A 13342-nucleotide genomic window follows, 5' to 3' on the forward strand; every position below is an offset into this window, starting at 1 on the left:
AGAAAGACGAAATTAATGAGAAGTGGCACAAATGAGAACAGCGAGAAACCTAGTATCGGGATTGAAGTTCACAAAGCCAGCCGCGGTGGTCTCGCGGTTCTAGGCGCGCAGTCCGGAACCGTGCGACTGCTACGGTCGCAGGTTCGAATCCTGCCTCGGGCATGGATGTGTGTGATGTCCTTAGGTTAGTTAGGTTTAAGTAGTTCTAAGTTCTAGGGGACTGATGACCACAGCAGTTGAGTCCCATAGTGCTCAGAGCCATTTGAACCATTTTTTTGAAGTTCACAAAGTAGATGAAGTTAAGGAATTCTACTACCTAGGCAGCAAAATAACCAGTGATGGACAAAGTAAGAAGGAGACTAGCACTGGCAAAGATGTCATTCCTGGCCAAAAGAAGTCTCCTAGTATCAAACGTAGAACTTAATTTGACGAACAGATTTCTGAGAATGTACGATGGGAGCACAGAAATGTATGGTTGAGAAACATGCACTGTGGGAAAACCGGAACAGAGGAGAATCGAAGCATATGAGATACGGTGCTACAGAACAACGTTGAAAAATTAGTTGATAAGGAGCCACGAGGAGGTTCTCTGAGGAATCGGGGAGGAAAGTGATGTGACAAGAAGAAGGGACAGAATGATAGGCCATCTGTTAAGACATCAGGGAATGACTTCCATGGAACTAGAGGGAGCTATAGAGGGCAAAAACTGCAGAGGAATACATAGATGGGAGCACATTCAGTAAATAATTGAGAGCGTAAGATGGAAGTGCTACTGTGAGATGAAGAGGTTGTCGCAGAAGAGGAACGCGTGGCGGGTAGCATCAAACCAGTCAGAAGACTGCTGTATACAAAAAAAGAGAAAAAAGTGTATAAGAGTAATGAGGACAAGATAGGAAGGTCGCTAGTTAAATATGGGCAGCTTCACTGCACACCTAATTACTTATGCCAACAACAGTTAGCGTTTGCAAGACGTACACGCGTGTTTACTATTGCGTAGATGAGTCACGGTTTCACAGTGATGCCATGTCCCACAAGAAACTATGCTTTTTCCTTTAAAGAAGCGTACTTCCTACATAATTTTGAAAACAGCTAGTACTGGAATTGCTGTGATTCAAATAACACTTCCACAATGTAGAACAAATAGTGTAACGTCAGCCTGCACAGTTTTGGTATGTCCTAATCTAACCGCCGCGACTATTAAAACAACTTTTCTCAGTAACGTATGAAAATATATTTGGAATGATGTGTCAATATTAGAATACTGCATACCACGCCACAACAAGATCAATTCTACAAAATTACAGTTATTCAAAATTCGTTAGAAGACTACGAAAAAAAATCGCTCCGGAATAATTTGTATTAAACAAATATATACGTATTACTCGCACTGCTGTGATAATTTTGTAACTTAAGAATGATATTATGTAATTAAGTAAGTACTTTCGAGGCGGATTATAAGGAACCTAGTTAAAAATCTTAATTGTTCCAGCCTTTTTATAAGTAGCAACAAATGTAAGGAAGCGCTGAGCTGGGTTACTGTTATACCAAATGAGAAGAAGTCTGCGCGGGTAAAAACCATGCTCTCCGCGCCCTCACGTTAACCTTTTCCTCATCCGCAATTCCGTTATCCGTACCCGTGAGTATTAAGGTATTTCTCTTCAATACGCTTGCGCTTGGTCTGAATTATCGGCTGCTAAATTTCCTCCTTCTTGGTTGAGAAAATGTAAGTAAGTCATGACCACATGTAGCAGAACACAGTCTGTCATGCTTTGTAGACTTCTAAAGGTAGTGTTTTTTTTATGTAAAACACACTGTGAGAAATTATGTGTAGAGTATTTCTCCAAAACTGGGGAGCTAAACGAAGTTCTGTTGCTAGTTGTCGTTACATCATGCATACTGTTTCAGAGCGATGAATTCAGTTTCTAAAATGTATGTTAATTCGCTACTATGTGAAATGGGATTAACGTGGTAATCAAAACGATAAACACCATGTTGCATCAAATTAGCATGTACTGTTTAATTTAAAGTTGAGTAGGTGCGGAGACTTCCATTTTTGGCAGTACATGTCTGTTCACCCACTCGTATCTCGTTTCGGCTGTAGTTCGGGAATCACTGCGTCCTATTTCCGAATTTTTGGGCGTACCAGTACACTGGTATTGATGTCTAACCGATCGGGTTGTGGGAAAGTTGCACGTGACGTGAAGCCATATATATCATAATCTTAACCATTCGACTAATGTCTAAATTTTATAAAAGTGTATACTCATAGGAGTCGTACATGTGGATAACGTGTGACACCACCTTTTCCCCCTTAAATAAAAGAAACACATTCGTTTTGTCAGAGAAAGAAGGACTGAAGAGAATCCTTCAGAGGTATGCAGGGTTAGCTTGCGTCCGCCGCAGCTCAACGGTCGCTCGGTATACCGCTCACGCACCAAATGTTTGTCTTCAGATCCCTGTCTGGGATGAGCTGCAGTCCCCTCTGCGACAGATCACGTGTGAGACCATGTGTTGATGCATGCATTCTAAGACATTCGGCAATGAAACACATGCTGCCTTCAGTATGTGCTGAGGGCGTGCTGCACACGAGTAAAGGATGTGACTGTGTCCTAAGATGACTATCGTGCGTAATAGAAACAACGTCAAGTGAGAACCAGAACTGCTGCACAGATGTTTAAAATGTTTTATGTTTATTCTGCGTATATTACATGAACATTTGATAGAACAAGGAGATGCTTTTTGTTTAATAGGTCCAAATTATTAATCCTAAGGATTCTGTTCACTGGAGCCGTGTATGAAAATAAACTGTATACAGACTGCTTCGTGTTATAGTGCTATCAACTATTTTTTCTTATAGATTGCAGCTTATACAGTACTGTTTACCTACATCGATTAGTAAGCACAACTGTATGGTTCATCCGACACAGTTACGAAATGTCTGCCATTTTCACTATGTTTGCTGCTTCTCCCACTTAATTTTCATTTCATTTATGTAGCGAGTAAACTATTTATGTAACTAATGTATGTCCCCCTGAACTCTAGCCGAGTGATTTGTTCGAAATGTCGCGAAATTTCGATGAGAGTCTTTACTACAGACTTCAGGAGACGTGTCGAGATGTGGTTTTAGTTATCCACATATAGGCGCTGCTGCGCGCTAGCTGCTCCCTCCTCCACCTTCTCCACTCCCCACTCCCCCTGCGCCTTCTACCTCCTCGTCGAGAAAGACAAGGAGGTCGCATTAATACAATATTTACCAATCAGAGAACGTTAGATTAACAAGAAGATTTGCCTGGATGCTATGAGACCTGGGTTCCTCCCAGCGTATAGAACGTTCAAACAAGTTGCGGGAATGCATCGAGGTGACATTGTCAACAGGTGGTCACCCTGCGGTTTTCAAGGCAAAACTGCAGGAAGGAAGCGCTGTGTAAGTGAATTTAAAACCTCGATTTACAGAGTAATGGGTACCTTGCCCTTGGCAGTCGCCTCCATGAGCTCCGGGTAGGCGATAATCCGGAATCTTTGATGAGTGGAGAGATCATCAGGATACTTTCCAATTACAGGCCACATGTCGTGTGGATACGCAGTGTGTGTCTTTAATGCAGGGTACAGTATCCGTCAGTAATTCGCGGTCACCTCCCAGCCCGAGTATCGATATAGAGGGATAGTAAGAGATTCTCCTGCTTCATACCACGACCGTAGTTTACTCCTGCAGAGTACGTTGCCATCGCTGCAAGCCAAGTCATGTGCGCTCACTCACTGTTGCGACCATGTACCTAATTTCCGCTCTTCACTGGTAGTTCTCGCTAGTCGTTGAGGCATCCAACAACTGATTTGGTTAGTAGAGTGTATCTTGCCTGTGTTTATGTTTCTCGATTTGGATCTTACCCTGCACTTTTTTCGCGTGCTAGAGACAACTCCCGTTGTGCTCTTAACTTTGCTTTTGGGTGCTCGTTCACTTCATGAACGCCGTCATCGTCAGCCACAGGAACCGCATGTTCTACTGGTCTCCACATCACTGCTAGTTGGATTTATCGCAAACTGTGTTCAACCTAGGCAGACTAGGATAGAAAACACTGGTTGCCATTGCCTTCTGCATCCTCATGCCGTTGATCATTGCTGCTTCTATCAGCCTTTACGGGCAGTTCCCCAAGCGGAGAACAGGAGATTGCCCTGAAACTCCGTCAGTCCCCCATTCTCTTTGTCAGTGTCATTGACAGATTGAGGTTGACTCCTTACGCCGGTCGGCAGCGGTCACTGCTGATGTTTTTATTCAAAATTTAAGTAATGTCCCGTTTCAAACCCGGTAACTAAATAGCCCCCCCCCCCCCCCCATGAACCATGGGCGTTACCGTTGGTGGGGAGGCTTGCGTGCTTCAGCGATACGGATGGCCGTACCGTAGGTGCAACCACAACAGAGGGGTATCTGTTGAGAGGCCAGACAAACGTGTGGGAGGTCGTTCCAAGGCGTGGCAGGCAGCGAAAGACGTCCCCGGAGGCTGATCAGAAAGCCTGCCCGGTGCGTCTGACAAACAGGTTTCAGGCACTGTCTCTGGCTGAGGCAGATGCAACTGCCTGCCCTGTTTCAGAGGATGATTCTCAGCCTTCAAGGTCCGGGCAGTCACAGAGAGTGGGCTTATTGGTAGTTGGGAGCTCCAATGTTAGGCGCGTAATGGGGCCCCTTAGGGATATGGCGGCTAAGGAGGGGAAGAAATCCAGTGTGCACTCCGTGTGCATTCCGGATGGAGTCATTCCTGATGTCTAAAGAGTCCTTCCGGATGCCATGAAGAGCACAGGGTGCAGCCAGCTGCAGGTGGTGGCACATGTCGGCACTAATGACGTGTGTCGCTTTGGATCTGAGGAAATTCTCTCTAGATTCCAGCGGCTATCTGATTTGGTGAAGGCTGCCGTTCTTGCTTACGAGATGAAGGCAGAGCTCACCATCTGCGGCATCGTTGACAGAACCGACTGCGGACCTTTGCTGCAGAGCCGGGTGGAGGGTCTGAATCAGAGGCTCAGGCGGTTTTGCGACCGTGTTGGCTGCAGATTCCTTGACTTGCGCCATAGGGTGGTGGGGTTTCGGGTTCCGCTGAATAGGTCAGGAGTTCACTACACTCAGCTGGCGGCTACACGGGGAGCGGAGGCTGTGTGGCGTGGACTGGGTGGTTTTTTAGGTTAGAAGGCCTCGGGAAGGTACGGGGTGGGCTGCAATCTCAAAGGGTGCATGGCAAATACAGGACGTGCTTGGATCAAGGAACAGTCGGAATTGTAGTTGTAAATTGTTGTATTTGTGCTGGGAAAGTCCCTGAGCTTCAAGCGCTAATAGAAAGCACAGAAGCTGAAATCGTTATAGGTACAGAAAGCTGGCTAAAGCCTGAAATAAGTTCTGCAGAAATTTTTACGAAGTCTCAGACGGTGTTCAGGAAAGATAGGTTAGGCAGAATTGGTGGTGGAGTGTTTGTGTCTGTCAGTAGTCGTTTATCTTGTAGTGAAGTCAAAGTAGATATTCCGTGCGAAATGGTATGGGTGGAGGTTATACTTAACAGCCGAACTAAGTTAATAATTGGCTCCTTCTACCGACCCCCAGACACCGATGATACAGTTGCCGAACAGTTCAGAGAAAATTTGAGTCTCGTAACAAATAAATACCCCACTCATACGGTTATAGTTGGTGGGGACTTCCACCTTCCCTCGATATGTTGGCAAAAATACTTGTTCAAAACCGGTGGTAGGCAGAAAACATCTTCCGAGATTGTCCTAAATGCTTTCTCCGAAAATTATTTCGAGCAGTTCGTCCACGAACCCACGCGAATTGTAAATGGTTGCGAAAACACACTTGACCTCTTAGCCACAAACAATCCAGAGCTGATAGAGAGCATCATGACTGATACAGGGATTAGTGATCACAAGGTCGTTGTAGCTAGGCTCAATACAGTTTCTTCCAAATCCACCAGAAACAAACGCAAAATAATTTTACAAAAAAAAGCGGATAAAGTGTCACTAGAAGCCTTCCTAAGAGACAATTTCCATTCCTTCCGAAATGATTATGCAAATGTTGACGAGATGTGGCTCAAATTCAAAGATATAGTAGCAACAGCAATTGAGAGATTCATACCTCATAAATCGGTAAGAGATGGAACTGATCGCCCGTGGTACACAAAACAGGTCCGAACGCTGTTGCAGAGGCAACGGAAAAAGCACGCGAAGTTCAGAACGCGAAATCCCGAAGATTGGCTAAAATTTACAGACGCGCGAAATTTGGCACGGACTTCAATGCGAGATGCCTTTAATAGGTTCCACAACGAAACATTGTCTCGAAATTTGGTAGAAAATCCAAAGAAATTCTGGTCGTATGTAAAGTACACAAACGGCAAGATGCAGTCAATACCTTCGCTGCGCAGTGCCGATGGTACTGTTACCGACGACTGTGCCGCTAAAGCGGAGTTATTGAACGCAGTTTTCCGAAATTCCTTCACCAGGGAAGACGAATGGAATATTCCAGAATTTGAAACACGAACAGCTGCTACCATGAGTTTCTTAGAAGTAGATACCTTAGGGGTTGCGAAGCAACTCAAATCGCTTGATACTGGCAAGTCTTCAGGACCACATTGTATACCGATTAGGTTCCTTTCAGATTACGCTGATACAATAGCTCCCTACTTAGCAATCATATACAACCGCTCGCCTACCGATAGATCTGTACCTACAGATTGGAAAATTGCGCAGGTCGCACCAGTGTTTAAGAAGGTTAGTAGGAGTAATCCATCTAACTACGGACCTATATCAAAATGGCTCTGAGCACTATGGGACTTAACTACTGTGGTCATCAGTCCCCTAGAACTTAGAACTACTTAAACCAAACTAACCTAAGGACATCACACACATCCATGCCCGAGGCAGGATTCGAACCTGCGACCGTAGCAGTCGCGCGGTTCCGGACTGCGCGCCTAGAACCGATAGACCACCGCGGCCGGCGGACCTATATCATTGACGTCGGTTTGCAGTAGGGTTTTGGAGCGTATACTGTATTCAAACATTATGAATCACCTCGAAGGGAACGATCTATTGATACGTAATCAGCATGGTTTCAGAAAACATCGTTCTTGTGCAACGCAGCTAGCTCTTTATTCGCACGAAGTAATGGCCGCTATCGACAGGGGATCTCAAGTTGATTCCGCACTTCTAGATTTCCGGAAAGCTTTTGACACCGTTCCTCACAAGCGACATATAATCAAGCTATGGGCCTAAGGGGTATCGTCTCAGTTGTGCGACTGGATTCGTGATTTCCTGTCAGGAGGGTCGCAGTTCGTAGTAATAGACGGCAAATCATCGAGTAAAACTGAAATACCAGGTGTTCCCCATGGAAGTGTCCTGGGACCTCTGCTGTTCCTGATCTATATAAATAACCTGGGTGACAATCTGAGCAGTTCTCTTAGGTTGTTCGCAGATGATGCTGTAATTTACCGTCTAGTAAGGTCATCCGAAGACCAGTATCAGTTGCAAAGCGATTTAGAAAAGATTGCTGTATGATGTGGCAGGTGGCAGTTGACACTAAATAACGAAAAGTGTGAGGTGATCCACATGAGTTCCAAAAGAAATCCATTGGAATTCGATTACTTGATAAATAGCAGAATTCCCAAGGCTGTCAATTCAACTAAGTACCTGGTTGTTAAAATTACGAACAACTTCCGTTGGAAAGACCACATAGATGATATTGTGGGGAAGGCGAGCCAAAGGTTGCGTTTCATTGGCAGGACACTTAGAAGATGCAAAAAGTCCACTAAAGAGACAGCTTACACTACACTCGTTCGTCCTCTATTAGAATATTGCTGCGCGGTGTGGGATCCTTACCAGATGGGATTGACGGAGGACATTGAAAGGGTGCAAAAAAGGGCAGCTCGTTTTGTATTATCACGTAACAGGGGAGAGAGTGTGGCAGATATGATACGCGAGTTGGGATGGGAGTCATTACAGCAAAGACGGTTTTCGTCGCGGCGAGATCTATTTACGAAATTTCGGTCACCAATTTTCTCTTCCGAATGCGAAAATATTTTGTTGAGCGCAACCTTCATAGGTACGAATAATCATCAAAATAAAGTAAGAGAAATCAGAGCTCGAACAGAAAGGTTTAGGTGTTCGTTTTTCCCGCGCGCTGTTCGGGAGTGGAATGGTAGAGAGATAGTACGATTGTGGTTCGATGAACTCTCTGCCAAGCACTTAAATGTGAATTGCAGAGTAGTCATGTAGATGTAGATGTAGATGTAGAAGTACAGTAGAAGAAGAATGGGTAGCTCTGAGGGATGAAATAGTGAAGGCAGCAAACGATCAAATAGGTAAAAAGACGAAGGGTGGTAGAAACCCTTGGGTAACAGAAGAAATGTTGAATTTAATTGATGAAAGGAGAAAATATAAAAATGCAGTAAATGAAGCAGGCAAAATGGAATACAAACGTCTCAAAAATTATTTTGACGGGAAGTGCAAAATTGCTAAGCAGGGATGGCTAGAGGACAAATGCAAGGATGTAGAGGCTTATCTCACTAGGGGTAAGATAGATACTGCCTACAGGAAAATTAAAGCGATCTTTGGAGAAAAGAGAACCACTTGTATGAATATCAAGAGCTCAGATGGAAACCCAGTTCTTAGGAAAGAAGGAAAAGCAGAAAGGTGGAAGGAGTATATAGAGGGTCTATACAAGGGCGATGTACTTGAGGACAATATTATGGAAATTGAAGAGAATATAGATGAAGATGAAATGGGAGATACGATACTACGTGAAGAGTTTGACAGAGTACTGAAAGACCTAAGTGGAAACAAGGCCTCGGGAGTAGACAACATTCCATTAGAACTACTGACGGTCTTGGGAGAGCCAGTCCTGACACAACTCTACCATCTGGTGAGCAAGATGTATGAGACAGGCAGGTGTTGACAGATGTGAAAATTACCGAACTATCAGTTTAATAAGTCACAGCTGCAAAATACTAACGCGAATTCCTTACAGACGAATGGAAAATCTTGTAGAAGCCGACCTCGGGGAAGATCAGTTTTGATTCCATAGAAATATTGGAACACGTGAGGCAATACTGACCTTATGACGTATCACAGAAGAAAGATTAAGGAAAGGCAAACCTACATTTCTAGCATTTGTAGACTTAGAGAAAGCTTTTGAAAATGTTGATTGGAATACTCTTTTTTAAATTCTAAGGGTGGCAGCGGTAAAATACAGGGAGCGAAAGGCTATTTACAACTTGTACAGAGACCAGATGGCCGTTATAAGAGTCGAGGGGCAAGAAAGGGAAGCAGTGGTTGGGAAGGGAGTGAGACAGGGTTGTAGTCTCTCCCTAATGTTCTTTAATCTTTATATTGAGCAAGCAGTAAAGGAAACAAATGAAAAATTCGGAGTAGGTATTAAAATCCATGGAGAAGAAATAAAAACTTTGAGGTTCGCCGATGACATTGTAATTCTGTCAGAGACAGCAAACGACTTGGAAGTGCAGTGGAATGGAATGGACAGTGTCTTGAAAAGAGGATATAAGATGAACATCAACAAAAGCAAAACGAGAATAACGGAATGGAGTCGAATTAAATCGGGCAATGCTGAGGGAATTAGATTAGGAAATGAGACACTTAAAGTAGTAAAGGAGTTCTGCTATTTGGGGAGCAAAATAACTGATGATACTCGAAGTAGAGAAGATATAAAATGCAGTCTGGCAATGGCAAGGAAAGCGTTTCTGAAGAAGAGAAATTTGTTATCATCGAGTATAGATTTAAGTGTCAGGAAGTTGTTTCTGCAAGTATTCGTACGGAGTGTAGCCATGTATGGAAATGAAACATGGACGATACATAGTTTGGACAGGAAGAGAATAGAAGCTTTCGAAATGTAGTGCTACAGAAGAATGCTGAAGATTGGATGTGTAGAGCACATAACTGATGAGGAGGTATTAAATAGAATTGGGGAGAAGAGAAGTTTGTGGCACAACTTGACTAGGAGAAGGGATCGGTTGGTAGGACATGTTCCGAGGCATCAAGGGAGCACCAATTTAGTATTGGAGGGCAGCGTGGAGGGTAAAAATCGTAGATGGAGACCAAGAGATGAATACACTAAGCAGATTCAGAAGGATGTAGGTTACAGTAGGTACTGGGAGGTGAAGAAACTTGCACAGGATAGAGTAGCACGGAGAACTGCATCACACCAGTCTCAGGACTGAAGACCACAACAACAACAACTAAATCGTTTTGATTACTATTGAAAAACGCTACACCTATATTACGGGAGAGTGGTCTGGGAGAAACAAGACTGCGAAGACAGGTCATGTCTTGCCTGGATAACAGTCGTAACAAGGTTCTCTATATTCTAGTTCCTCATTGACTCCTAGTTTTAAGTTGTCAAGTAGTTTCACAACAGCGTACATCCCGGTGCAGAGTGGAAGTTTCATTCTAAGAAACTGGGCTCTCAGACAGTAAAATCTCATTTTGAAAATCAACATTTTTTTCTTTGGTACAAAAAGCTGCTTGAGACACATAGTGTTATGGTTCGTTTGAAAAATGTTTCAGTGTCGATGATCCGTTGTCGGTGATAACTGAAGCACTAAACTTCGTTCTGTTCGGTTCCAATGATCTCCGATATTTTTATTCGTTCATATTTTCCAGCAAACACGCTCAGTAAGAAGTTTCAGTTAGAAACTAGAATATGTTGAATAAAAATGAAACCGCGAAAAAATGTCGTATTCATAGCAAAGAGATGGCCTAAAAACTAAAGAGGCATTTTGCACACTTTATCATTCATGAAAAATAAATTATCATACAGGAACAGTGTATGTTCTCCCACTCTAGTTAGACTCATATAGTCGAAGTACAATGTAGGCTGATATAACTACAGTGTCAGGTACTGTCATCCACCTCGTAACAAAGCGTGAACGTCAGCGCAAAATGTGCTGTAAACGCACTCATCCAGCGTCGGATACTAAAAGACGGTTAGAAACTAAAACATTTAATAGGATGTAAAGGACAGTAACCTCTTCAGATAAGGTTTTCGTAATATTGTCACAAATTTTTCATCTTACTTGCCAAGTCTTCCTTTATTTCTAAATGTTCGTAAATCAGAGTGTTAATCTTTCTACAGTTTCCTTACTTTAGATTCTGCTCGGTAGTCCTGATATAACTATATAAGAACTAACAAAAATTGTGAAGAGTGGCTTGCAGTGTTTTTGTTAGATTAATTACAGAACAGAAACTTTAGAGTAACATCTGGGAGAGATGGTAGTAGCTTATTTCTGGATTTCGTTAATTCAGTTAAAACAATCTCGAAGTCTCTGTTGTACTCGCTTTTTACGAATTATTATCTCGCTGATACTGGTAATAAATGACACACAGGGGTAGTATCTAGTGTAGTCACATGAGAACAACTAGAACAGTTGTTCGCTTTCAAAAGTTAGACGCAACAGCTCGCGCTGAGTTGTCACGCGTTGGCGGAAAATCTAGTAATTAGAAATCGTGCACTTACAAACCGACAGGTACATTTCATTAGCACTTACACTATCTCTGGAGGAATATTTTCTGACAACTGCGTACTTTCGGTGGATGATTCATGACGAGTTGCCTAACACTTCTAGTTTACAGCTATAATTTTTCAATTATATAAGCTTCAGAGTGCACTACGTGAACATGCTTTTCTGTGTCACGTTTGAAAGATAAGTTGGGAAGTGGCTCACCTGTAAATGGGTGTTGCCTCTTCCTTGAACCAGATGACCAGCGTGAAAGAGTCATTGTCAGCTGGTGGTGAGATGTCGCACGGTAACCGTGCCGTACCCCCCAGCACTGCCTCCACAATCGGGTAGTTTCCCACTGTAAAGAAACACAAACACATGGTTAACATCACTATAGACAACAGTAATATAGTATTTGAGGAACCTTGCAGTGCTAGAAAACCTACGAAATTACTAAAATGTTTCACTTCAACGTTGCAATAATGATGTCAGGAATAGAGTTACCTTGATTTGTATAGTTAACGTGTAGCATTCATAAAAGGCATTCTATTTCTCTGAAGTAGACGCACTCATTAGCAATTAAATTAGAGGCAAACGTTTAGTACCTTGGCTCATCCAAATGAGTCCTTCCATGAACTCCACGGGGTAGTGACAGTGTCGGGGAGCCAGTCTAAAGCGCAAGTACTTAATTGATTGATTTCGGGAAACTGTTTCGGGCTTGGTCCGAGGCCAGCAATTTTAGACAGATGGCTTCCCATTTGTGATAGGTATTTCAAAGGATGTCAGAGAGGGGCTATATGATGGAGTGCAATCGCACCCCTCCCCTTACGAATTCTTGAGTTCTTAAGATCATTCTGATATAATTTGAGAGCAGTAGATTGTGTATCGACTTCCTCAGTTAGTACCAATAAAACTGAGGAAGAAGGGCGGCTGTCATATGTAATGGGGTTATTAGTTTCTCAGCCTGCAAGCCACTAAGTACCTCCATTCCTGAAGATCCTCATGCAACAATCATCAGATTCTAGAAGTATATAATCAAGTTTTTAAATGATAAAATACATACTTTATCGAAAAACTGCAAGCTATCAAATGCATCAACGTACCAGTCAGAACGCTGTAGTACATTTGCATTTGTTATCGAATTTACTGTGTGGCACATGTCCGGTTTAGTTGATGCTTAAAAATGTAAGCAAATACTAATACTAGGCTCTCCCAATGATTCAAAAAGAGTCATAAATGATTTCCATCGAACATTTTGTCTGTTGTGTGCATTTTTAACATTAAAACACACTCAAACTAAATTCTACATCTACATTTATACTCCGCAAGCCACCCAACTGTGTGTGGCAGACGGCACTTTACGTGCCATTGTCATTACCTCCCTTTCTTGTTCCAATCGCGTATGGATCGCGGGAAGAACGACTGCCGGAAAGCCTCCGTGCGCGCTCGAATCTCTCTAATTTTACATTCGTGATCTCCTCGAGAGGTATAAGTAGGGGAAGCAATATATTTGATACCTCATCCAGAAACGCACCCTCTCGAAACCTGTACAATAAGCTACACCGCGATGCAGAGCGCCTCTCTGGCAAAGTCTGCTAATTGAGTTTGCTAAACACATCCGCAACACTATCACGCTTACCAAATAACCCTGTGACGAAACGCGCCACTCTTATTTGGGTCTTCTCTATCTCCTCTGTCAACGCGACCTGGTACGGATCCCACACTGTTGAGTAATACCCAAGTATAGCTCGAACGAGTGTTTTGTAAGCCATCTCCTTTGTTGATGGACTACATTTACTAACGACTCTCCCAATGAATCTCAACCTGGCACCCACCTTACCAACAATTAATTTTATATGATC

At 43.1% G+C, this 13342-nt stretch overlaps 1 protein-coding gene across 1 annotated transcript in view; it reads right to left on the bottom strand.

The window, feature by feature from the left end:
- The window catches only part of LOC124613141 (nephrin-like), an 840812-nt gene that overhangs the window by 471914 nt on the left and 355556 nt on the right, over positions 1 to 13342 (bottom strand). Inside the window, exon 2 of the mRNA XM_047141759.1 lies at positions 11706 to 11838. Within this exon, the coding sequence (XP_046997715.1) occupies positions 11706 to 11838 (133 nt within the window). The remainder of the gene's footprint in view (positions 1 to 11705; positions 11839 to 13342) is intronic.

The sequence above is a fragment of the Schistocerca americana genome, chromosome 4, assembly GCF_021461395.2.
Source record: "Schistocerca americana isolate TAMUIC-IGC-003095 chromosome 4, iqSchAmer2.1, whole genome shotgun sequence".
Classification (NCBI taxonomy): Eukaryota; Metazoa; Arthropoda; class Insecta; order Orthoptera; family Acrididae; genus Schistocerca; species Schistocerca americana.